The sequence below is a fragment of the Aspergillus piperis genome (genome assembly GCF_003184755.1).
Source record: "Aspergillus piperis CBS 112811 unplaced genomic scaffold BO85scaffold_8, whole genome shotgun sequence".
Taxonomy (NCBI): domain Eukaryota; kingdom Fungi; phylum Ascomycota; class Eurotiomycetes; order Eurotiales; family Aspergillaceae; genus Aspergillus; species Aspergillus piperis.
In genome coordinates, this window is record NW_020291598.1 from 870,921 (window position 1) to 892,118 (window position 21,198).

At 49.5% G+C, this 21,198-nt stretch overlaps 11 protein-coding genes across 11 annotated transcripts; 3 read left to right on the plus strand and 8 right to left on the minus strand.

Moving 5' to 3' along the window:
* Positions 1 to 336: 336 nt before the first annotated feature.
* On the minus strand, positions 337 to 2,761 carry BO85DRAFT_449091 (velvet factor family protein). Its single transcript, XM_025660086.1, has 2 exons — positions 1,848 to 2,761; positions 337 to 1,687 (listed from the first exon to the last, which is right to left on the minus strand). Exons 1-2 carry the CDS (start codon positions 2,291 to 2,293, stop codon positions 781 to 783), a joined length of 1,353 nt encoding a protein of 450 aa, XP_025515914.1. The 5' UTR covers positions 2,294 to 2,761; the 3' UTR covers positions 337 to 780.
* A 744-nt stretch (positions 2,762 to 3,505) lies between these two features.
* BO85DRAFT_449092 (uncharacterized protein) lies at positions 3,506 to 4,345 on the plus strand. Its single transcript, XM_025660087.1, has one exon. The coding sequence runs from the start codon at positions 3,667 to 3,669 to the stop codon at positions 3,889 to 3,891; it is 225 nt and encodes a 74-aa protein (XP_025515915.1). The 5' UTR covers positions 3,506 to 3,666; the 3' UTR covers positions 3,892 to 4,345.
* BO85DRAFT_291226 (uncharacterized protein) lies at positions 4,154 to 4,983 on the minus strand. Its single transcript, XM_025655270.1, has one exon. It carries the CDS (start codon positions 4,832 to 4,834, stop codon positions 4,415 to 4,417), a length of 420 nt encoding a protein of 139 aa, XP_025515916.1. The 5' UTR covers positions 4,835 to 4,983; the 3' UTR covers positions 4,154 to 4,414.
* A 2,965-nt stretch (positions 4,984 to 7,948) lies between these two features.
* On the minus strand, positions 7,949 to 9,871 carry BO85DRAFT_371135 (uncharacterized protein; the record flags this gene model as incomplete). The annotated part of the gene is made up of 1 exon (XM_025655987.1): positions 7,949 to 9,871. One exon carries the CDS (start codon positions 9,869 to 9,871, stop codon positions 7,949 to 7,951), a length of 1,923 nt encoding a protein of 640 aa, XP_025515917.1.
* Positions 9,872 to 10,224: 353 nt separating this feature from the next.
* Positions 10,225 to 11,259, plus strand: BO85DRAFT_371330 (pre-mRNA-splicing factor SYF2; the record flags this gene model as incomplete). The annotated part of the gene is made up of 3 exons (XM_025655995.1): positions 10,225 to 10,467; positions 10,526 to 11,161; positions 11,212 to 11,259. The coding sequence occupies 3 exons, from the start codon at positions 10,225 to 10,227 to the stop codon at positions 11,257 to 11,259; spliced, it is 927 nt and encodes a 308-aa protein (XP_025515918.1).
* A 628-nt stretch (positions 11,260 to 11,887) lies between these two features.
* Positions 11,888 to 12,959, minus strand: horA (ubiquinone biosynthesis protein COQ11; the record flags this gene model as incomplete). The annotated part of the gene is made up of 4 exons (XM_025655971.1): positions 11,888 to 12,309; positions 12,377 to 12,717; positions 12,781 to 12,835; positions 12,914 to 12,959. 4 exons carry the CDS (start codon positions 12,957 to 12,959, stop codon positions 11,888 to 11,890), a joined length of 864 nt encoding a protein of 287 aa, XP_025515919.1.
* A 233-nt stretch (positions 12,960 to 13,192) lies between these two features.
* Positions 13,193 to 14,621, plus strand: yaf9 (YEATS domain-containing protein YAF9). Its single transcript, XM_025657006.1, has 3 exons — positions 13,193 to 13,328; positions 13,394 to 13,418; positions 13,485 to 14,621. Exons 1-3 carry the CDS (start codon positions 13,296 to 13,298, stop codon positions 14,189 to 14,191), a joined length of 765 nt encoding a protein of 254 aa, XP_025515920.1. The 5' UTR covers positions 13,193 to 13,295; the 3' UTR covers positions 14,192 to 14,621.
* Positions 14,622 to 14,986: 365 nt separating this feature from the next.
* BO85DRAFT_291518 (Zn(II)2Cys6 transcription factor) lies at positions 14,987 to 17,169 on the minus strand. The gene has a single exon (XM_025655271.1). The coding sequence runs from the start codon at positions 17,019 to 17,021 to the stop codon at positions 15,288 to 15,290; it is 1,734 nt and encodes a 577-aa protein (XP_025515921.1). The 5' UTR covers positions 17,022 to 17,169; the 3' UTR covers positions 14,987 to 15,287.
* A 179-nt stretch (positions 17,170 to 17,348) lies between these two features.
* On the minus strand, positions 17,349 to 18,533 carry BO85DRAFT_420411 (putative cysteine dioxygenase). The gene is made up of 3 exons (XM_025657894.1): positions 18,117 to 18,533; positions 17,804 to 18,062; positions 17,349 to 17,751 (listed from the first exon to the last, which is right to left on the minus strand). Exons 1-3 carry the CDS (start codon positions 18,426 to 18,428, stop codon positions 17,663 to 17,665), a joined length of 660 nt encoding a protein of 219 aa, XP_025515922.1. The 5' UTR covers positions 18,429 to 18,533; the 3' UTR covers positions 17,349 to 17,662.
* A 387-nt stretch (positions 18,534 to 18,920) lies between these two features.
* Positions 18,921 to 19,994, minus strand: BO85DRAFT_371237 (MBL fold metallo-hydrolase; the record flags this gene model as incomplete). The annotated part of the gene is made up of 1 exon (XM_025655991.1): positions 18,921 to 19,994. One exon carries the CDS (start codon positions 19,992 to 19,994, stop codon positions 18,921 to 18,923), a length of 1,074 nt encoding a protein of 357 aa, XP_025515923.1.
* Positions 19,995 to 20,334: 340 nt separating this feature from the next.
* BO85DRAFT_449101 (uncharacterized protein) lies at positions 20,335 to 21,154 on the minus strand. Its single transcript, XM_025660088.1, has one exon. The coding sequence runs from the start codon at positions 20,931 to 20,933 to the stop codon at positions 20,769 to 20,771; it is 165 nt and encodes a 54-aa protein (XP_025515924.1). The 5' UTR covers positions 20,934 to 21,154; the 3' UTR covers positions 20,335 to 20,768.
* Positions 21,155 to 21,198: the final 44 nt, after the last annotated feature.

The following is a 21,198-nucleotide window of genomic DNA, read 5'->3' on the forward strand; positions in this document are numbered from 1 at the left end:
TATTGTGATTACTGTCATTTCTAGGTTAGTGTGCTGCTCTGCTACTGTCTTGTCAAAACTTCGACTTTGAATGATGTAACTAATTGAACTTGGGTCACTAGTATATATCTGAACCTCCTAACGATCGTGGAGCTAGTACTCATAGAGTTGAACGCCCAAACACTAGTAGTACAGGAGTTGCACTAAGTATACCGTTAGTAAGTACTATTACTGCCAATCTCTACAGCTTGATACCTATCAACACTACTAGTAGGCATGGCGTACAATCATAGTGTCTTTCCTCAGTATGGGGCCCAAAGTACTAGTTCTCCATTATACTAGTATTACGGATTCAGATTCCAGTTAACCACAATTCATTAGTAGGGAAGAGATGGGGAATATGCAACAATTGGACATCTATGTATAGAACCTTATGTCTCTTTGCAGCAATGACTGGTGACATAGTTTCCTGTCTATTCCTTGCCTCAACATAAATACCAACTAACAGCCTGCATCTCTTTCACCTGAGTGCCCTATCCAAACTCCATATCTCATCAATATAACCTAGTAACAGTATCATATATATCCTTTCATAGCCATCTTTCCAGAAGCCAGATTCGAGCGTTGATATCAATGAAAGAAAAAAGAATCATGATTTGCAAGCGGCCGAGGGGGGAGAGAGACACTGGAGGGGGGAAGAAAAGAAAAGAGGACATGAAGCAGATCAAACCAATTCGTAAGAACCCCGACCAGCGCTGCGTTCACTCATTCATCTGTACCTTATCCATTCTCGCTGTCAAGTCACCTCCGTCGACCTTTGCCTTTCCCCTTTCCCCTGGTCTTGAGTTCGACGAATCCTAATTCCTTAAGGCCCTCTGTGAGACGTGATGAGTCTCGCATCCCGGGGAAGTCTTTGGCAGGGTAGACTTTAAACGGATCGGACCACACTTCAGCAAGAACGGGCATCGATTGACCCGTGTCCTCAACGAGGCCCCAATTCATAAGACGGAACTGTAAGCGGTACAGTCCAGCTGTACGTACGGAGAGATCAGAGAATATAAAGAATGCTGCCGGCTGTTGGGCTCCCTTAGAGGTTGATGGAGCAAGTTGGACTCTTCGTTCCGGTAGGTGATAATCAAATGTTGATGGATGATTTGGGGCAGTTGTTGGATCAGGATCTTCATCGACAAAGAAAGGCGAGACGAATGCTTTGCCCGAAAGCAGTGGTGTAGATTGGTCGGGAGCAGTTCCGAGACGGTCCTCTCGAAGGGAACTATCACCATCCATGTCGGACGAAATCGATCCTCGCGTTTCGGGAACCAGGAAACAGCCAACGGTAAAGCGCGGATCTTGGAGGATATCGATATCATCTGATGTGTTGGGGTCAAAGTCCGTTAATAGCAGCTGCAGAATTGGAGGTGGGTCTACAGGGCGGCGGTCTCGGTCTCCAGCACCACAAGCCCGGGCTGCGAGGGGCTGTTGTCGAATGAAGAGGTGATAGCGTGATGTCGTGGAGGTTCTTCGTGGCGGAGGTGATGGGGTTGGAGAATGGTGAAGCAATCTTTCAAACCCAGAAGGCATGCTGGACGTGGTGTGTCGCTGATGCTGTTGTGCCTGGGGTTTTATGGGTGGTGCGAGCGCTGGATACATTGCCGAGCTCTCCTCAGAGTGAACGGGGCTTGGAAAGGTCGCCGAGCTGCTACTGTACCTGTATAAACCCTATTAGCACAATGGTTCTTAAGGGAGTTACGAAGCACCACAGCTCGAGGCGAAATAGCGGGAGTATGCACATTTGACCAAGATCATGGTATCATAACTCCAGGCAGATAAGACTAGGGCCTCTTTTAAAGAAAGAAAGGGGTTTATACTGAGACTCCACATCATTTGTCCGCGTCCCGGAAATAGAACCAATAGAACCGCGACTGTAACTGGGGGAATCCTGATAAGGGCTAGAGACAGAGGTTGAAGCGGAGGCATACTCCGCGCCTCTCATGGCATTTGACCTTTGGGCCCCATACTGAGGAAAGACACTATGATTGGCAACCGGTATTGGCGAAGGGTTAAATTTGGGGTCTGCGAGGCTGTCCCAAGTTCTGCCGTGATAGGGAGCCCTGGAGTTTGATCCGGGATACATATAAGTCGGAGCGTAGCCCTGATTGTCAGGATAGAGGAAGCGTGGGGGATCTTCCAGAGTGTGGAATCGATTTGGCATCGTCAACATCTGGTGATCATCACCAGCGGCGTAGGATCTTGCATCCGACGGTTGACCACTGGATGCGGGATACATCCATTGTGGTAGCGGGGTTCGAGACATCTATGCAATTTGCGCGGACGTCCGGGGGTCCGTACAATTTTTTTTCTTTCTTCTAGGACCTGCTCTCGCTGTTCTGTAGAGTGCCAAAGGCTGATCTCCCGTTGTGTTCGCGGGCTAGGCATCCACAATAGGGAACGTCAAAATGGTCAAGCAAGGTTTGGTCAACTTAGAAGAAAAGATGGAATGAGACCCGATATGGGAAGAACAATCGACAGGGGTCAGAAGCCCGCTGGGACAAATTGGCCATGTACTACGTAACGGTATACCCAGCGCCAAAGATTTTCCAGAGTTCACAGATTAATTGTGTGCGGTAGGTTTTAAGATGCTTCCTTTAAGGCCAAAGGTGCACATAACATGACCTGACGTGGGCGGTTGTTCCAACCTACCGAAGTAGCTGGCTGAGGTGATATGCATATGTTAGCTCTTTTTGATGATTTTCAAAGGCAGACCACAAAGCAATTGTCTGAGGAGGGTCCCGAAGCACGGAAAAAGGTAGTCAAGACGAAGGAGGAAAAAGAAAAGGGGACTGCCCACCTCTGCCCAACCAGATCGTAGCACGACTCACACCGGCGCGCAAGTAGCGGCAAGGCAAGCAACTGGAATAGTGACCCTGTAGAAACGTGAAGTAAGCGTGTCTGATGACCACCCCAGAAGGAGGAAGAATGGCCAGGAGCGTGGTACTAACCCTAAGCCAAGCAGTAAAATAGCAAGTGTTTATTGGCACTTTATAGTTGCCTGTGGCCGTGCAAGAAAAGAAATGGATCTGGGGAAACGGGTTGGTCGATGCTTTTGTGAGAGCCTGTGCGTGCCCACTGCGTATGTGTGTGGCATTGTGAAAAATTCAGACATGCAGCAACACTGCGTCCCTGACAGGATCCGGCCGTGTATATCCCCGAATCTTAGAAATCTTTATTCCATCATGAGTTTCTCCGATATCCCAAATTTCCGTATTTAACAAAAGAAGCGTAGGTTTTGCTAGTGCCCAGTGTGTTGGTCTGTACACTGTCCGGAACTTTGCGCGACCATCGCAATTACTAGTAAGGTTCCAGTCGACGAGCCACTTCTGTTATGGGTCCCTTTGGGTTCTGCAGACGACGCAGTATGACGGCCTTGCGGGAAATCATTGGCCAAAGCATTAAACGACTGACCCTGATATGCCGTGGGCATCTCGTATTCGTCGAAGTGGTAAGTAGTATCATAAGGAGGGACTATCTTTCTTGCGATGGCCAATAACGGAATAGGATCCCGTATATGCAACGAATCGCTTGCTAAGTGCCTAGTCAAAGGCGTGAACTGTGTTTACCAAGGCGCCCAATTATTACCCACTTCCCGGGGAACTAGGGCGATCTGCTGCCGAAGGATTTAATATTTAAATGCGCGATGATCTGGAAACCCAGCAGGAACCATCGGGTGAGATGTTCGACTCCGTGATCCAGGTTTCAACGAGTGAGCGGCGACAAGCCAGGAAAGAACAGGGAATAAAAGCGCAGATCGAGTCTAATCGACCAGTTGATTGGCAAGAATATTATTCCATGTACGCCGTAAGCCGTGCATTTCAGATTGCTGGGATCGCTATCCGTGGTCGCTATCATCGTTAGATACTCTGCAGCCCGTCCACGCAATGCAACTAGATGGGCCTCCAGCAGCTGATCGGTGCAAGGAATGAATGGTCTATACTGATGATTTGCGAGCCTCGGCGTTCCCGGCACAGACCTGTCCTGCAGCTCGGAAAGGAAGTAGGAAAAAGGAAGATGGTGCTGCAAGATTCGTATAGAAACGGCTAGAAAACTGTATAGTGGAGTCCAGATCTGGACTCTCACCGTTGTTTTTCAACTATCGACCATATACAGAGCACTATTCCTGGAAGGGTGTGATGATAGATGTCGCCCATGAACCCCCGGGACAATTATTGAGCTTAGGACAAGGGCCATTGACCGCAAAAGCCGGACACGGCCGTCGGGGATCTTTCCGTACGCTAGGCGAATACGGCTGTTCAGCTGCTTAGTGTCGGGACTGCGAACTCCATCCGACAATGTTCAGGTTACTTTTGCGCCCACGTCTTTAGCATGAAACCAGGGCCCTGCATACTGAGCTTGTTGCATGCCTAAGCCAGGAGCATCTTTAAGAGAGCAAACAAGGACGAATATGGAGTATGGTGGTGGGCGTGTCCAGCCCCCGTTCTCCCAGGCCCGCGAGTATTGCCGATTTGTCATTGCTGGTCGTGGATACCGGGGTCTTTTGCACGGGCCGTTTCGAATCTAAGACTATTTTATAGTGAGCTTTTCTCCGCAACAACCATCGAGTTCGCTGATCATTACTGGTCCAGAAGAACACCGGACCACAAATGATAAAACAAGCGGGCCAATTGGTCAGATAATTTGCAATAACGGAACTACAGGGGAGAAAAGAAGAAGGGAGGCGAGCTGGCTTACTTCTGGTGGGGACCTCAAAAACCACTTCCACTTTTGATCTCAATGAAGCCCGAGAAACCCGTTGAGTGCGCTTCGTATTTCCTGTAGTGAGATCCTGGGACATATTCATTCACACATTGTGGCTAAGGTACAAGGTATGATGCCTATCCTTGCAATGGAAGATCGATCGGTGGTCACCGCCACATATCACACTGGATGTTTCATCTCAGCTGATTTGTGTTATCGTAACCCCCTCTGGTGCTGCGGGGAAGAAATCCTAGTCGGCGACAGAAGTACTTTTCGTGCATTAGCCCTGTAACAACTGTTCACCATTCCCTCTTGGGTGGACGGGCTACTGTATGTGTGGTTGCCTTGCCGACAACCATGAATGATGTGTCACATCCTTGACTGTTGAATGACTTGATCGATGGCCAGAATTGGCTGGATGCTGATGAGTCAACAACCACCGTCAGACAGATGGAACTATTACCGAGTACCGACACGCCTATGCAGCGTTCTATTTCCTGGAATCCGGGTGTACCTCATGCACACTAAGGGTATCCAGTGTCCACCCTTCTGTGTTCCTACCCAGGCAGTCATGGGTCTGGCCTTTTGGAATCCCGGAAGCTGCAATTGTAGTGCTGTGGCTAGTGTGTAGATTGGGTGCTACGGCGATGATCCTGTTCGTGCGTCATGACCGTCCACAGGTAGTGCATAATCGTGAGCTTCTTGCTTATTCCTAGGAGTTTCCTCCGGGGGAGAATTTCCTCCACTCTGTTTTTTTTCTGTCCATCGTCGATATGGATATTCTCTTTAGTTGGGACTAATGGAGGCATGGGTCGGACGCTGAGGTCGGATGCCAATTAACGCTGCGCGTTGCCAGCCACACTCCATTTGCCTATAGAAGGCAACTAGGACGGAGAACCCGTGTAGGAAGCGAATCACGGAGATACTCCTTGAGTAAACTATCGCCAGAGGCAACCATAGGAAAAGATTTGTCAGGAACCGAAGGTATTATTCGACCAGCAGTCTGCACGCATGCGGTTCATTTCAAGGGAAGGCTGGAAATGAGTGACTTACGGGGAAAGAAGGGCGTTTCTCCGATTGGGCCAAGGGAAAAGTCCGTGGGAATCGGAGATCTCCAGTTTACAAGAGAGCGGAGGAGTCGCTGCGATCTCGTCGACCTGTCGATTGCCGCATTACGAAAAGGAAGGGGGGATCAAGTGACTTGGCCCAACGTTCGCCTTCCGCCGCCGTATAGCAGCTGCTCCCGGCAACCCAACCGCAATACTATTCTCCCTCCAGCCAGCTCAATCTTCCCTTTACCATTCCACGCATCTTAATTACATTAGCCACTCGCCAATCCTACTGAAACCGCTCCATATGATGGTACTATATCTACAGATATGACAAATCATGATACATGAAAAGAAAAACACACCAGGCAAGTTGATACCAATAGAGTGTGGGAATGCGGCCACTAAATCTTAGACAAACCTTACCTATAGACATACTACCTAACTAACTAACAAGTATGTGCCCTCCGGTCTCACCGGATGATTTGAGTGCCCAAGGTTCTGGCCGAAGTACGGGCCGCCCGCCTCGCGTCGAGACAGCCTTTGGGCTCTACACGCCAGCGACACTTTGGGTTCTGAAATATTCCCTGGACGGCTTATGCAAGAATGCCTTTCTTTTCGACCACAGCATACAATTGAAGAGATGAAGGATATGGATCGATGCTTTCTGTCTTCGTTGGGGCCGTTTCTTGGAGAAAAAGCAAAAGAGCACACCGAATCCTGGACGCATCACCTCCCCTGCTAGGGCGACGTGGAAGCCTCGATCGCGAACTAATGGCGCAACCCTGCAAGAGAAGAAGATCTTCGAAATCTTACGGGTCGATGGATTATCGACCTTCCTAATTAGTCTACTAATCTGCGTCGACAAAGGGCTGCTGCGAGCAAGGGAGCCAGGATACCCTGACTCTCGAAGCTGACAAGCTTGCCTTGGCTTCCAGTTGTCCGCACTGACCTTGCACCTGAACCTAGGATATCCTGGCTGTCTCTTCGTTTTGTCTTGCGGTACCCTGCGTGTGCTCTTAGCGCGGGCCACAGCAACTTGCACACTTGAAACTACTCCGAACAGACGGGATGATCCTTGTCTAGGAGGCATTTGTATTGTACGTACGCTCTGAATCGACTTGGAAATTCGTACATACATGGAAGTTTCTTTGTATAATCGATTGTCTCAGCATTATACCCAAATTTAACCTTGAGAAGGTGAGCCAACCGCTAGCAATGTACTTACAACCTTACAGCATGCTGTGTGGGATATGAAGTGACAGTCAGAGACCGCTAGAAATCCCATTGCACTGATAGGGCACCAGAGAAGGCAGCAATGGTATTATTGAATCTTTGAAACCAGTCACCAGAATGTGCTGCAGGCTACCCAAACGGTGAAAAGTAAAATCATGTTGTGCTAGAAGCATATCAGCAATCGGTATCCTTCGTGCCTTGAGGGTTTGCTCACCTAACCTTCATTGTGGTGACACGGAATACTGACGTAATATGAGACAGGGAGTTGCAAGGGGCTTCAGCTCACCTGCCAGATAATGTTATCTGACATTGAGCAGGCGGTAGAGCACACGATCAAACCATGGGACCATGTCTCGCCCACCGTCCATCCGAAAGGTATTGACGTGGCTTACGTGACATGAAGCCGTGCTCTCGGATTTGGCCGATAGCATGGTTCTTTGCTGGTGAAAGTGCATCACGTTCGGGCCCTCCGTTGGAACAATATGTAATCTTAGCAGATACTAGTTACATTGCATAGTCTCTGCCACTGATGTTGAGAGATTGTGGTCATGCAAGATGAGGACAGCTAAGGATGATGCTGGCTTCCCCAGAGTCTTAGATGGCTAAGCATAACCTTCTGGTGTTAGCAAGAGAGTGCATCACGAATCGCTGTGGCTATGCTGAACATGTCCACCAAGCTGCATGTATGGGGTATGCAACAGATGCTATTAGGCTGCAAGTTTGATAGCTACTTCCCATGGGGGGAAATAAGGCCTTGAGGCGGACACACTTTGCGAGATGCAATATCCGGCAGAGCTATTATGAGCTTCTTCAAGGGTAAGTCTTCGATGGTAATTGCCGAAAATGCATCGTACCAGAAAGAGGCTATTTGTGCTGAGCAAGTACTTAAAAGCTCAATGCTTATGTACACTAGTGACCAACAAGGGAAGCAATTATAGCATCAGGTCCGGGCTTGGATCTTCCTCGATGTAATAATGCATAGACGCATTACCAATAAAAGATATCAGATCACCCTGAGAAGTTGGCGCCGTATCACCACGAAGAGAGACGGTGGTGATTGCCTCAATACCAGATCGCGCTCGTGCAGCTCGTGACTCCATGCGACCCTCGATAGGCCTGTTGCTTGGTCCAACGTAAACAGCGATGAGCTGGCCATAGACACGATCCCACGCAATCATATGCTCGGTCTCTTCCCAAGGATTATCATGGCTTGGATCCTGATCATGTGGACATCTGGTTCTCCTTGCCAAACGACCAAGCTGCATCACATGAATGGAGCGCTCGAGAGGGGATCCACTGCTATCGCAGCTGACACGGACTAAGCCTAACGTTGAAGGTGTCCATGGCTCAGTACCCTCTTTCCTAGCAGATGGAGAGGCCCCCGAACACTGAACTGGAGAATATCGGGGAAACCAGGCATACTCCAAATCCTGGCCTTCAGTTGATGGCAAAGATACAGGGATAACGTCTCCGTCGTGTTCTTCAAGCAGTTCTGCAATCTTGCCGAGATCTGTCGCTGACCTGGAGCATCCGAAGGCGTTGATTTCGGTGATCAAGCGTGCAACGCTCTCATAGCCTGTGCTGTCACCATCGATATTGAAGAGAGGTATATCAGATATTATCGAGTGCGGGTCACTTATATTCGTGTGATAGGGGCCTTCAGAATCCCAACTGAGACCCAGCTTGTGCTCGAACTGTATTAATTGGGCCTCAAGAAGCTTCAAGTACTCTGTCTCACCTGCCATCCGAGGTAACAGAGGACCAATAACTTCTGAGTCAAGTAGCATGTTGACGTCTTTGAACTCGGAGATACCAGGAAGCATATCCTGGGAATGCTTCGACACTTCTTGCAAGTAATCCATAGCTCGGAGAACATCACCACTTTCCATCAGAGTCACTATACAAGAGTACATACATTGGTACATTTCAGGGGAAGCGCTTGGCGAAAGTCTCCACATTGCTTGCCTCCAGACTTCAGATAGAAGGTCTCTGCTCCGCAATTTCGCGAGTAAACAAAGGTAATGCCCACGATGCATTGCCGGGCCGGCAGAATCGCCCCAGGACAACAGATCGTGAAGGTTTTTCTTCCTTCGTTGCTTGCCTCCCTCAATCAATTCCAGTATCGCGTCCGTATCAATAGTAACCTCACGGAATCTCTTATAGTGAAGGGCATTGAGGAGCGCATTCACTATAGACGCACTTGCGAGGCTGTCCAGGGGCCACAGGCCAACGGAAAGGTACCCATCCAGAAACCTTTCAAGAGCCGGCGCAGACAATGAGAGTGCAGCATAGTACATCCCCAAAAAGTAGAGATTACTCGTACGCGGTAGTCTCAATTTCTCCAGTCTTGTGATGATAGCATTGAGCGCCGTGAGAATCTCGCCGTAGGAATTCTTTCGCTGGCAACGATTCAGCGCTTTCGCTAAAAGGGCGCACGATTGTGTCTGTAAAATTAGACTGCCTTCTGTTTCATTTACAGTTCTTTCAATGAACACCTGTAAGTGACGCAGGTTTCGTACGTCATGTTTCAGGGCTTTGAACGATGCGATTTCATCGGGGCTTTGTGGTTCTCGACCAGAAGAGCTCCAAAAAGGTGGTGGTAGAGACACCAAGGGCCAATCACCGAGAAATATATCCGAGAGGTGTTTGTCAAGCTCAGGATTGGAGACATCATTGTGAGAAGGTTTCGTGGTACCTGTCAGAGCGAACCTGACCAGGTGGGACGGAGTGGGCTCGGTATATGAAGCTCTCGAATTGACGTCGATGGAGACATGGCGGCCCAGCGAAGGTGAAATATGGAACGACCTCAATGCCCGCCGCCGTGATAGCACACACAGGTGAGAGTATAGTGACATAGATTTCGATTACTTCTAGGCATCAAGGACACATACAATTGACAGAGTGGAGGCGGTCTTCAATGGGCATCAGTGATAATCCGGGGTTGGGAAAGTGGAGATGGCAGCGGGTGGATAAAGCATAATAACGCCCGGCAATCCACCAGGGGCAAGGCGGTCAACATGGCGGTGGGCCATGGCGTAACTGCAACTCCGATCCGGAATCGAGGCTTCAGTCCTTTAGTCAGAAACCGACCTTCGTTTGCTTTTCGCTCATCAATATACTCGAGGTTTCTAAATACCCGACTTTTTTTTTACGAATTCACCCCAACAGTTAATTCTTGGAGACTTACGCACTCCTATCTGTTTGCAGCATGCCTGCCGAGCAGTCTGCGGCCAGCCCTTCTGGCGCCAAGGAAATACCCAAGCAATCCGCAGAGAATGACCAAGCCAGCGATGATCGCAAGGAACCTACATCAACCTCAAAAGAGAAGACACAGGGAGAATCAGGAGGAGAGGCTAGCGTAAATGATGCCAGTACGGACAAAAAAGACGATGATGCTGCCTCAAGAGCTCGTCAAAGACAAGAAAGATTCAAGGCTCTCCAAGCTCGCGCAGTAAGTTCATGGTAACGAAGGGTCACTGTACGTTGTGTTCGTACTGACATCATTTTAGAAAACCGCTACTGAGCGGAATCTGAAAGAAACGGCTGCCGAAACACAGCGTCTCGCAACCGATCCGTCGCTGCTTTCTTCGCTCTCTCGCAAACATGCTTTCGCATCGCATAACCTTCTCAAGGCTGACACAGAAGCCGCTGGCGAGGATTTTGAGCGTAAGCGTGCGTGGGATTGGACTGTCGACGAGTCCGAAAATTGGGACAAGCGCATGGAAAAGAAGCAGCGTCATCGGGACAATGTCGCATTCCAGGACTACACCCAAGACGCGAAAAAGGTGTACAAGAGACAGCTGCGGGAAGTACAGCCTGACCTCGAAACCTACGAGAGGGAGAAGATGGCAGCGATCGAAAAGGCTGCTGCCAATGGCGATCTCGAGATCGTTGAGACCAATGACGGTGAAATGATCGCCGTCGATAAGAATGGCTCTTTCTACTCTACTGCTGACAGTGTTGGCTTCACGGAGAACAAGCCCGACAGAGCAGCTGTTGACAAGCTCGTGGATAATCTTCGGAAAGCTGAGGAAGTCCGACTCAAGAAGCGGAGGGACCGCCGCGGAGACGACGACGGCGACGTCACTTACATCAACGAAAAGAACAAGCAGTTCAACCAGAAATTGTCGAGATTCTATAACAAGGTGCGTTCCTACTTTGTCAATTGTCAAAAGCCCTAGCTAATGCCTTCCAGTACACTACGGAAATTCGCGACAGCTTCGAGCGTGGTACGATGATCTGATTTACGCCAAGAAAATCTGAATCTGCAGGACAGTTCAAACGTACAGTCGCCTTGCAAAAAGACCTGCATGACAGCAACTTGATGTGTGCGCTTCGTCAATTTTCATTTCTCTGCACCTCGTTCCGGACTATACTGGACAAATGCAAAGAAGGTCGCCGACGAACTCCCCTTGCAGGGTCCGCCACCCTGCTTGACGAAGTTGGCATCCAGTTATAGCACATACGAGCCGCACCTATCTCAGTCACATCATCTTGACCGAGATACCAAGTCACTTGACGGTTTTGATGACAGGTGGTCCCTTGAAACACGAATTAGGCATGTTTGGTTATAGCCTCATTTATGATACATGATGTAGTGTACACTATGGCAGCTTCCAGAGAGATTTCCTGGACAGCTCGAGATGGCCTGGTCACAAAGCCACTTTGCTGATGCCGTTATCTCAGAGCGGAATCAGATGATGACATGCGCTCGGTCGGGATTTTGACCTAAATTTCACAGACATTCCATGGGTCTGGTCGGTAGATAGGTCTTCGCCTTGCTCACCTTGGGCATATTCTCACTCCAGGCGCCAAGCAGCCAGTCTGACATGTTAGTTTGGCAATCAATTTCTCGTCTATGTGCTCCTCCCTCATAGCATGCTCTTCCTCCACGCTTTCGTAGCTAGCGCTTCTATCTTCTCTACTCCCAAGGCACCTCGGACAGATTCGTCATCCAGGGCTTCCATTACAGCCTCACCCACAGTATCCACCTGGAAGGGTTTCGTGACCATGGAGCCCAGGAAGTCCAGTCTGTTGCCCAAAAGCGCATTAACCTGAGAACCGACGAAGCCACCAAGAGCAATGGGGAGTGTGAACTTTCTGCTTTCATCGTACATAAACGGGGCTCGCACAAAGACACTCCGCAGTTCCGGTAACTTCGCCGCGATGATAGATTCCGCCTCTCTCTTCGTTGTGATATATCGACTTGGGAGAACCGGCGCGCCTGAAGCAGCAGATATGTAGAGGAAAGTCGGGACATGTTCGTTAAGGGTTTCTTGCGCCAATGCGACCGCTAAAATGAACGGTAATCAAGATGTTAGCAATCAATCCATTCAATCATAACCCGGCATCGCACGAACCAGAATCGCGATTCATAAGCTCATATGTAAACTGCCCATTACGCTCTTTCACTTGAAGAGGCTCTCCCTCCCGCCTTTGCAACGGATCCTGACTGCCTGGTTTTGACGCTGCAAATGCCTTTTGCAGCCCGCTAAGAATCGGTTCTCGTCCTTGCACCACCCCTTTGTAGTCCGCCTCGAGGAGAATTCCCATACTATGGACGACGGCGTTCGCACCATTCAGAAAGGGTTTGTAGGTTTCCGGCTTGAGCATATCGGCCTTAGCCCATTCGACTGAGCTGGCCCAGCTTGGTCGATTGAGAGAACCAGTGACGGTATCCCATCGCGGTTCTCCGGAGCGACTAATACCAGTGCGTATGAATTAGACACATTCCTTAAGATAGCAGAATCAATAGCATTCGTACCTGAGCGACGTAACTTCCCATCCTCTAGCGACAGCAGATTTGCAAATCCTCGAACCTGTACGGGGAATAACCTGTTAGCATTGATTGCTCAAGCGTCCGGCTGGTAGGTACATAGACTGCCTGCATCACATACCCAAGAAGCCGTTTCCGCCGGCGACAACCACCCTTTTTGCTGCCATTGTGAGATAAAATCAAGTAAACTCGGATCGAATATATTTTGCTTTTGTGAGAATTAAGAGACTGAAGTCAACGAAACATTTTTATTGAATTCCAAATCGCCGGAGCTCGAACCCGGAGGAAGCAACGACCGCCCGCCGCAGCTCAGCTTCCGCCAGATTCCTTATCGTATCACCCGCATCCGTCACGTGCAACTGCAGAGATTCCGCGGCCTGAATCGCGACCAGAGCGATACTGGAACTACACACCTCCTCTTAACCATCGATATATTTTTTTCTTACCCGGTGTATGCATACGACCTGCTTATTCCAGATTGGTTATATTGTCAGTCTTGCAGCATGCCATCAGCGACAGGAACCAAGCGCGTCAGAGTGAGTCCATCCCTCCCAGATCATACAAGACCAGGCCGACCGACTAACCTATCACAACTATAAAGGGCGTCTCTGTCTTCCGGCCATTCGGTATGCCTCTACTTTCCATTGTCTTTTTGATTCTCAAGTCAAGTCCATCCTAACAAGCCATAACAGTCTTTGGCAGTGAAGCCCAACCCTTCGACCCAGCCAAGAAACCCCCCCACGTCCCAGCAGACCACACGCACCAGTGGCGCGTATTCGTGAAAGGCGTCAACGACGAAGACATCTCCTACTGGCTCAAGAAAGTACAATTCAAGCTCCACGAGACTTACGCCCAGAACGTGCGAACGATCGAACAGGCCCCCTTCGAAGTGACCGAAACCGGATGGGGTGAATTCGAGATCCAGATCAAACTATACTTTGTTCCGGAGTCAACCGAGAAGCCACAGACCCTATGGCATAGCTTGAAGTTGCATCCGTACGGACCAGACGCGGAAGCGAAGAAAGAGCGCCGCGAGCTGGTGGTCAGCCAGAACTATGAGGAGGTGGTGTTCAATGAACCCGTGGAGCAGTTTTATGAGCTCTTGACAGGTGGCGCGGGGGCAGCAGGGCAACCGCAGAAGGGAAAGGGTGGCAAGAATACCAAGCAGTCGCAGCAGCAGCAGAAGGGGGTAAGGACGGCTGAGATTCCGGCGAACTCGTCCGCGGAGAATCCGTATAGTCGGACGACGGAGAGTAGTGAGATGGATCGGTTGGGGGAAGCGAATAAGACGGTTGAACGGATGATCAAAGAGGAAAGGGAACGGTTAATTGAGCGGGAGAAGAAGTTGGCGGAGCTGCGTGCGAGTGAGGGCGTCCCGGCTACTACAAAGAAGCGTTAAGTGTTGAGAAGATTGGGATGTGGATGTTTGGATAACACGTTCTGAGACGTGCTCTACTCGCGTGTTGATACGCTTCGGTTGCCCAGCTGGCGTCGTTATTGTCCGGCGATATTTGGGTTCTCCTTGCTGGCATTGATAAACCAGGGTTCCCCGAAGTACTCCCTTCTTAGGGTGGGATAAGGCGCATCATCACTAGCCTACGGGGACCCCGAAGGGCTCATGACCCTTGTATGCTGAGCCTTCGCTGCAGTGCTACTTCTAGGTTTATTACCTTGCTGGCAGACTCGCAGGACATACATCTGCACGACTTGGTAGCCCACAGTGAACAATCCCGGTTCAATACTATCATGATACGATTAACGCAGATAGTCAAAATTGAGGGCTACACATGCAAATTGGATGCGAATATTATCATGCTTTTGAAATTTTCACGTGCTGGCTCATGTTCATGGCCTCCGGCTACTAAGCTCATTATGTACTTTCACTGCCAGTGAGCCACGGCTGTGCGCATGGTCTGGTTTTCCTTGACCCGCCCAGCAACCATCCCCTAACATTAAGAACGTAGAGGCATGTTGAGACCAACCAATCTCTCATATAACAGATGTTCGGCTTCTGGTAGATCCAGCAAAGATCGCTTTTCCGTTTCATAACAGGTATTAGAAGCGACAGTCAACCCTGTTTCTCATTCAAGCCACGCTCGACAAGATCCATAATAAAATGGTGATACGATGCATCAGCTTACAAGAAAACCATAAATCTCCTGTTGAACAGCGATAGGCCTAGTCGAGGTGAGCGTAGCTGCGGGGACAATTCACGTAGTCAAGTCCGAGGAGGACGAAATGGAGGCTTGGAAGGCGTATTTGAGGGCAAGCTCGAGTCCATAGCAATAGCCGTGAGCAGTGCCAGGCAGGATAGCATTTAGTGCTGCAAATTCTGCTTAATGTGCATCGCAGCGACACCCGGAGTAGTAGTAGCGTGGGCCATAACAATGCAGCGAAGAAGGTAGTAAGGCCCCTCAAGCAAGGTTCAGAGGTCCTCGGGGGGATTGCACGTTCGCAGATTATAAGCCTCTGGTTGGTCATCACATTGAGGCAGATCATGTGAAGTCAAGATCAGGCATAGGACCTAGAAGCAGCGGCTCGCTGCAGGTTGGGTCGATGTATGCGGATAACAGTCCCGGCGAGAATATGCCTTGTGCGTCAGTCTCCACAGGCCTGGATGTGTCATTGCTGCTAACAACAGAGAGCCAGGCATTATTTTCAGGTGGAAAGCTGGGACCATTTCTTGAGGCTAGAGGCACAGCGTTGCTGGTTTGTGGATATCGAGACTCAATCCAGGCCGTAAATGTTTCTGCTGCTACGCTCCGAAGGAAGTAGTGAGCTCGGTTTGCGATGGGCCATTTCTGTTTCAGTGTCTTCAGACAGCCTAGAACCAAGATGATTCTGTTACAGTGATGATCAGAACATTCTGAGGAATGGATGCGACTTGTGGCAAGCTGGACCATTCCACAGAGTACTAAGCTGAAAACGACAAATGGACTGTATCTCTGCACGCTGGGGCGGACTGAGAGAAGATTGGAGAGTTGTTTGGATGCCTCCGTAGCTTTGATATCATGAACATGTCGGGTGAAGGATGGCGAAAGCCGAGATGGGATCACTGGGCAAATCGGACATTCAGTTTCTGGACAGACGGGCCGAAGGCTGCTTCTTGGAAGATGCAGGAGCATTGCAGCAAAGTGGATAGTAGTGTGTGCCTGGAACAGTATTTCATCGACGCTGCCATACGTATCCACGATATCGACTTTGTTTGGTGGAAGGTGATTCGTCCAGCTGACAAGCGCATTTTCCACGGCTTGCAAGTGATCCCGGTGTGTTTCTGGCAGGCTATTCAGGACTAATACCCGTGCCAGTATGCATACCGCTTCAATACGATAGCTGAAAGATGAGTAGCTTGTTTCTTCATCAGCGAAGATGCGTTTATTGAACCCAGCAAGAGTTGGCGGTGAGGGTATATTAGTGTAATTAGCATATACGGACTCCTCGCACGGCAAAGCAACGTCGTAAGGAACACCGCTGCATCGCAAGACCACTCTCTTCTGCAAAGCTGCCATGTAGACATCGACGATAAAAAGCTCCCACCAAGTCCGGCGCAAGCTCTCAGCTTCCACGACATTGGAAGACGTTGACGCAAACTCTTGTCGGTACATTCCAAGTTCCAACGCAATGTCGACAGCTTGCGAAAAGGATGTGTGAGCTTGCGAGCACTCGCCGCGAGCGCATGAAAGTATCGAAAAAAGCAAAAGTGCCTGAACCTTGCTTGGCGTCCTTTCTCCATCAGCACTCAGTTGCACATTGGCCATATCAGGAAGGGAGCCAGTAGATAAGAAATGGCCACCTATGAGTGTGACTACTTCATGCAAGTACGCTGGGTACTTGCGTTCTTCATACAAGGGCGCGGGAACCAGGATTGGATGCGCTGAGTGAAAGTTTTCATAATACAGGCGGACTAGCCGAGCATCCGAATCTGCAGCATCTTGAGCTTGGCCTTCCACGACTGGGCTGATGCGCTGGTTCTGCTGACCAGAAACAGTCGAAGAAGCATCACGCCCACTCATATCGGTAGGGTGAGGTGACAAGAGCAAGTCCGCGGAAGATGCATCGTGATGCTGCCGTAGTGCTTCCCGGGTTTTCCGTCTCCCTCCACGTCTAGAAGGAAGATAATTACACTTTAGTCGGTTCTGTAAGCAGCGAGAGCAGGTGGGGGTTTGGGCGTCGCATTTCAGATGCTGCTTGCGACATTCCGTACAGGCCAGCGGTGACGGACGAGTCATGTTCAGTATTCTGGCTGGAAGCTCTCAATCATGCTGACATATGTCCAAAGAGAATAAGTAGTAGTAGCATATTATGAATACGAACAAACGACTGTTCCGGGGGTGAGGAAACAGAAGAATCCAGCTGGCGTCGAAGCAGATACAGTCATGGAGATGCACACTTCATGGTCCATGCCTACTCGGGTAAATGCAGACTCATAAGCTCACATGACTAAGCTATTTCCATACACAATTGGAATAGAGAAGCATGTAACTGTCGCCACTTGATTTCTTTACGAAGTCCATTAATTTTACTTTATCACTTAAAGAAACTTTATTCTTAGGTGAGCGCATCTGAAATGCAAATTCAGACTACCTTCTATGGAACAAGATCATTACTATCCAATCTGCATCAGTTCCCTCGAAGAATGGCAGTCCTTCTAGAAAGACATTGAACTGGGTATTACTATGCATGGCTTATTTGCCTCAAACTGATCCAGGTCGCTGTAATACAAAGATGCCAATAGCAACAGTCTCTGGAATCCCAAATTCCAGGTCCTCCAAAACCCAGTTTAGATGCATACATATAAATCAACGCTAGTCATGAATCATAGCGAGTGTCCTGCACTCGTCTGTCCTTGTCCAAATCCTCCTCTCACCCCCTAAGATGCCTGATAGACATGGCTGCTCCGTCCAGTGTCGCGATCATAGATGTTGTAGCCGAAGTCCGCGGCATTGGGCGGCGTATACACTGAAAAAGCGTCAGACAACCATGGGTTTTAACGGGCTGTGAGCCAACTTACAGTGCAAAGAAACAGCAACTTGATCTTTCTGTGGGTTCATGACCCTATGCAATCCGATCTGGTCACAGATATACGCAACTTCGTCGGTTTTGTACGTGGTCTCTTGCTTGACCATCAAAGGCGCATCATGGCCCCGTTCGGGGTCTGGCGTGTCGTATATCACTTCGTTCAGTTCTCCCCCTAGAATCTTCATGATGCAGTGCGCATCTGCGTGATCATGGATGGGCGAGCCTTTTTGCGGGTTCCAGACCAACACCAACTGTCAACATGTTAGTCGTCAGGGACCATAACAACCTCCAATTTTGGGACTGACCAGGTTGGCACGGCCATTGATATCCTCCACCAAGTTGCGAGTATAATTCTTGCTCACGTCGTTGCGGGCGAACCGTGACCAGTCTTTAGGGTTGGAGGCGTATTTGGACATGAAGGCAATCAGAACGTTGTGGTCAACATTTTCTCCATCAAGGCCTCGAGAGCTACCCAGGTAGCTTCTCAGGTCTTGAACAAGCTGCTCAAATGTATAGTTGTCCTCTTCGACCAATAACGGAGCCGAGTCCTTGTTCAGATGGGAGGTAGTGTAGCTGGCAGCAGTGCCAGGGAAAGATGCAAGCATTGTAGAAGCCATTGTTGTCACCAAGATGTATAAGCTGATTGTTAAAAGTTTGGTACCTATTGGAAGTGAAATATGGCCTTCCCGTTGTTCCTTTATATCTGAATTGAGCTGTAATATTGGTAGCTTTAGATAAAGTCCCAGCTCCGTACTTTGTTCAACACACACAGAGCTTCTGGATGGCCGACAAGTTCAATCGGCGACCGGGGAGACACCTATCGGCGATTGCGAATCATCCAATGAACGCCCCGCGAATAACCATCAACCAATGAAAAGCCCTCATCAGAGGCATTCAGTAACCCCTTGAACAACCCCCGGAATCCGATCTACACACCGCGTGCGACAGACAAATGTCCAGCTCAGGATCTCCTGAAAAGGCTCATGACGACGATAACCAAGTTCTAGGCCACTTGACCGCGCATATCATTACGTGGAGGTTTTGATCCTTCTGTCACAAAGAATGCCCAAATTGATCTAATTAATACCATCATACTATACATAACTAATCTATACAAACCTGCGCATAACCATCTTCAACCTATCAACAGACCTCAGAATAGCCCGCAAACCACTACCACCGATACTAGCCGACGACATAGACATCGTAGACACACCTCTCCTACCACCACTACTCTCCATAACCTCGGGTACTTTCACAGGCATCCAAAGAAAAGCCCTCCGCCGATTCCCCGTATCACCCCATGGCAATCTCCCACCCCGAACATTAACTTGCAACGAAGGATGCAAGAGACGAGGTTCACCCAACGCAGAATCCCTCTCCTGTCTCCATTTCACAAATTCCTCTTCCACAGTCCCCTCCTTCACATGCTTATTCCCCTCTTTCTGATCCTTGACTGTCACAAAGGCCTTAGGCGCCCGATTAGTCGTAGAATTCCCCTCAACCGCAGGCGGATAATCATGCCCCGTATACAGCTTAACATGCTCCGGTAGCGCCAACAGCTTCCGCATAGTCTGATACAAGGCGCGGGCATCTCCATGCGGGAAATCACACCGCGCACTGCCCACGTCCGGGTTGAAGATCGAGTCTCCTGTGAATACATTGCTGCCTATCATGTACCCACTGTGATCGGGCGTGTGGCCGGGCAGATGGAGGACTTGGGCGGTGATGCGTCCGATCTGGAAGGTCTCGTCATCTTGGAAGAGGTGGTCGAATGCGGTGGAGAGGTCGTTGGGCGGGATGTTGTATCGTTGTGCGAATGTGGCTTGGACTTGGCGGATGCGGTGGCCGGTGCAGATGGGGACTTTGGGGCTTGATTCTGTTGATGATGAGGAGGAGGAGGATGATAAGCGCTGTTGATGATGGAGCTTGGTCTGGATGTAGTGAGCTGCGGTGAGATGGTCGGCGTGGGCGTGTGTCTCGAGGATTCGAGTGATGTGATAGCCCTTTGAGGCTGCAAGATCAAGGAGTTCGTCGGCTGAGGTTGTAGTCACGGTGAGTTGAGATGGATCGAAGTCGAGGACTGGGTCGATGATCACGGCTTCGTGTGTCTCGGGACAGGCTACGATGTATTGCCATGTTGAGGTTTGTTTCTCGAATATGGGATGGATGATTGGTTCCATCGTGTGATATTGCTGGTGCCTCTTCTGTTCGTTGCGTATATGTTGCGATAGTGACGTATAGTATACTTCGTTCATGTAGTTTCTTTGACTTCATACAAATGACCCGATGCTCATGTCGCTTTCGTTTCTAGAATGTTTTCTCTTTTTATACGTAGAAACCTCTTACATATATTCATTCCTCTTCTCGGGCGAGATGCTAATACTATGACTCTATACAATTGCCATCTCAATCCCGATCCCCGATCCCCTACCTCGCCGACCTGAAGGCTTTTCATGGTCCCCGGGTTCCTGGCCTGAGTCAGAGGTGGAAACATATCCATCTCCTTATCTTATCCGCCACTGAACCAAAACAAGAACAGCAACTATTCTTACTATGTATAAAAAAGCAACCACAAGCCCATTGAACGCCATGACCACCAGACATACGTATCACCGCCCTAAACCACACCTTTCTGGGCACTCAGGAGTACTTGAATTCCTCAGATCTGCGACAACATACCTCACTGGCCGAGAATTGCGGTGTGCATCGCCATAATGGCGTTGATGGTGTGATAAGCCGGTCGCCGAACGGATAAGCTTCAATCGCCGATACCTTTTTTCGCGGCACCCCCCTTGATTTTGTCTTGGTTGAGACCTGCCTGGTCGGAATGTGAGACTTGGATATTGGATAACAGATTACAGGTCGGGGATTTTGCCCGGTTGAACTTTTGTTGTTACTAGGTGTTGATTGGATGGGCTGATAGGTTGGCTGGCGGTGTTCTATCTGGTAGCAAGTTACTTGATACGGGAGGGCAAGGGGTTTCCCGTGGGAAAGGACAAGTCGGTGCTGTGGGAGAGAAGGACGGTCACGAGAACAATGACCGCATAGGTTCCTAGTTGGGTTACTAGCAGGAGAGCAAAGGGGAGGTTCGGAGGTTCTTGGTCAGATGTCTCGTTCATCTGATATATTGGGAGAGGGTTGGTTGGTGCTTTGATTTGAGAGGTGTATCATGGTTTCGATATACTACGGTAGGGCTTTGTTGGTCGCCGAATCGGGGTTGAGTTGTCTTTTTCCACTTAGCATAGAGAAATGATAACTTCGTTCTTCGGGGACTTTCAATTGGGCAGTATTAGCGGATGTCGGGCATAATTGACATGCTCACTCGTTGTGTTGGGATGTGAGAAGCTCGTTACGTATTGTAGGTGCTGCATGTGGGAGTTACTG

Coding starts and splice junctions, on each gene's coding strand:
- BO85DRAFT_449091 (XM_025660086.1), bottom strand. CDS start 2,293: ATGTCTCGAACCCCGCTACCACAATGGATGTATCCCGCATCCAGTGGT. Junction 1,688..1,847: donor ACAAATGATGTGGAGTCTCA/GTATAAACCCCT, acceptor GGGTTTATACAG/GTACAGTAGCAGCTCGGCGA.
- BO85DRAFT_449092 (XM_025660087.1), top strand. CDS start 3,667: ATGCGCGATGATCTGGAAACCCAGCAGGAACCATCGGGTGAGATGTTC.
- BO85DRAFT_291226 (XM_025655270.1), bottom strand. CDS start 4,834: ATGAATATGTCCCAGGATCTCACTACAGGAAATACGAAGCGCACTCAA.
- yaf9 (XM_025657006.1), top strand. CDS start 13,296: ATGCCATCAGCGACAGGAACCAAGCGCGTCAGA. Junction 13,329..13,393: donor CAGGAACCAAGCGCGTCAGA/GTGAGTCCATCC, acceptor ACAACTATAAAG/GGCGTCTCTGTCTTCCGGCC. Junction 13,419..13,484: donor CTCTGTCTTCCGGCCATTCG/GTATGCCTCTAC, acceptor AAGCCATAACAG/TCTTTGGCAGTGAAGCCCAA.
- BO85DRAFT_291518 (XM_025655271.1), bottom strand. CDS start 17,021: ATGACTCGTCCGTCACCGCTGGCCTGTACGGAATGTCGCAAGCAGCAT.
- BO85DRAFT_420411 (XM_025657894.1), bottom strand. CDS start 18,428: ATGGCTTCTACAATGCTTGCATCTTTCCCTGGCACTGCTGCCAGCTAC. Junction 18,063..18,116: donor TCAATGGCCGTGCCAACCTG/GTCAGTCCCAAA, acceptor ACATGTTGACAG/TTGGTGTTGGTCTGGAACCC. Junction 17,752..17,803: donor AGTTGCTGTTTCTTTGCACT/GTAAGTTGGCTC, acceptor ACGCTTTTTCAG/TGTATACGCCGCCCAATGCC.
- BO85DRAFT_449101 (XM_025660088.1), bottom strand. CDS start 20,933: ATGAACGAGACATCTGACCAAGAACCTCCGAACCTCCCCTTTGCTCTC.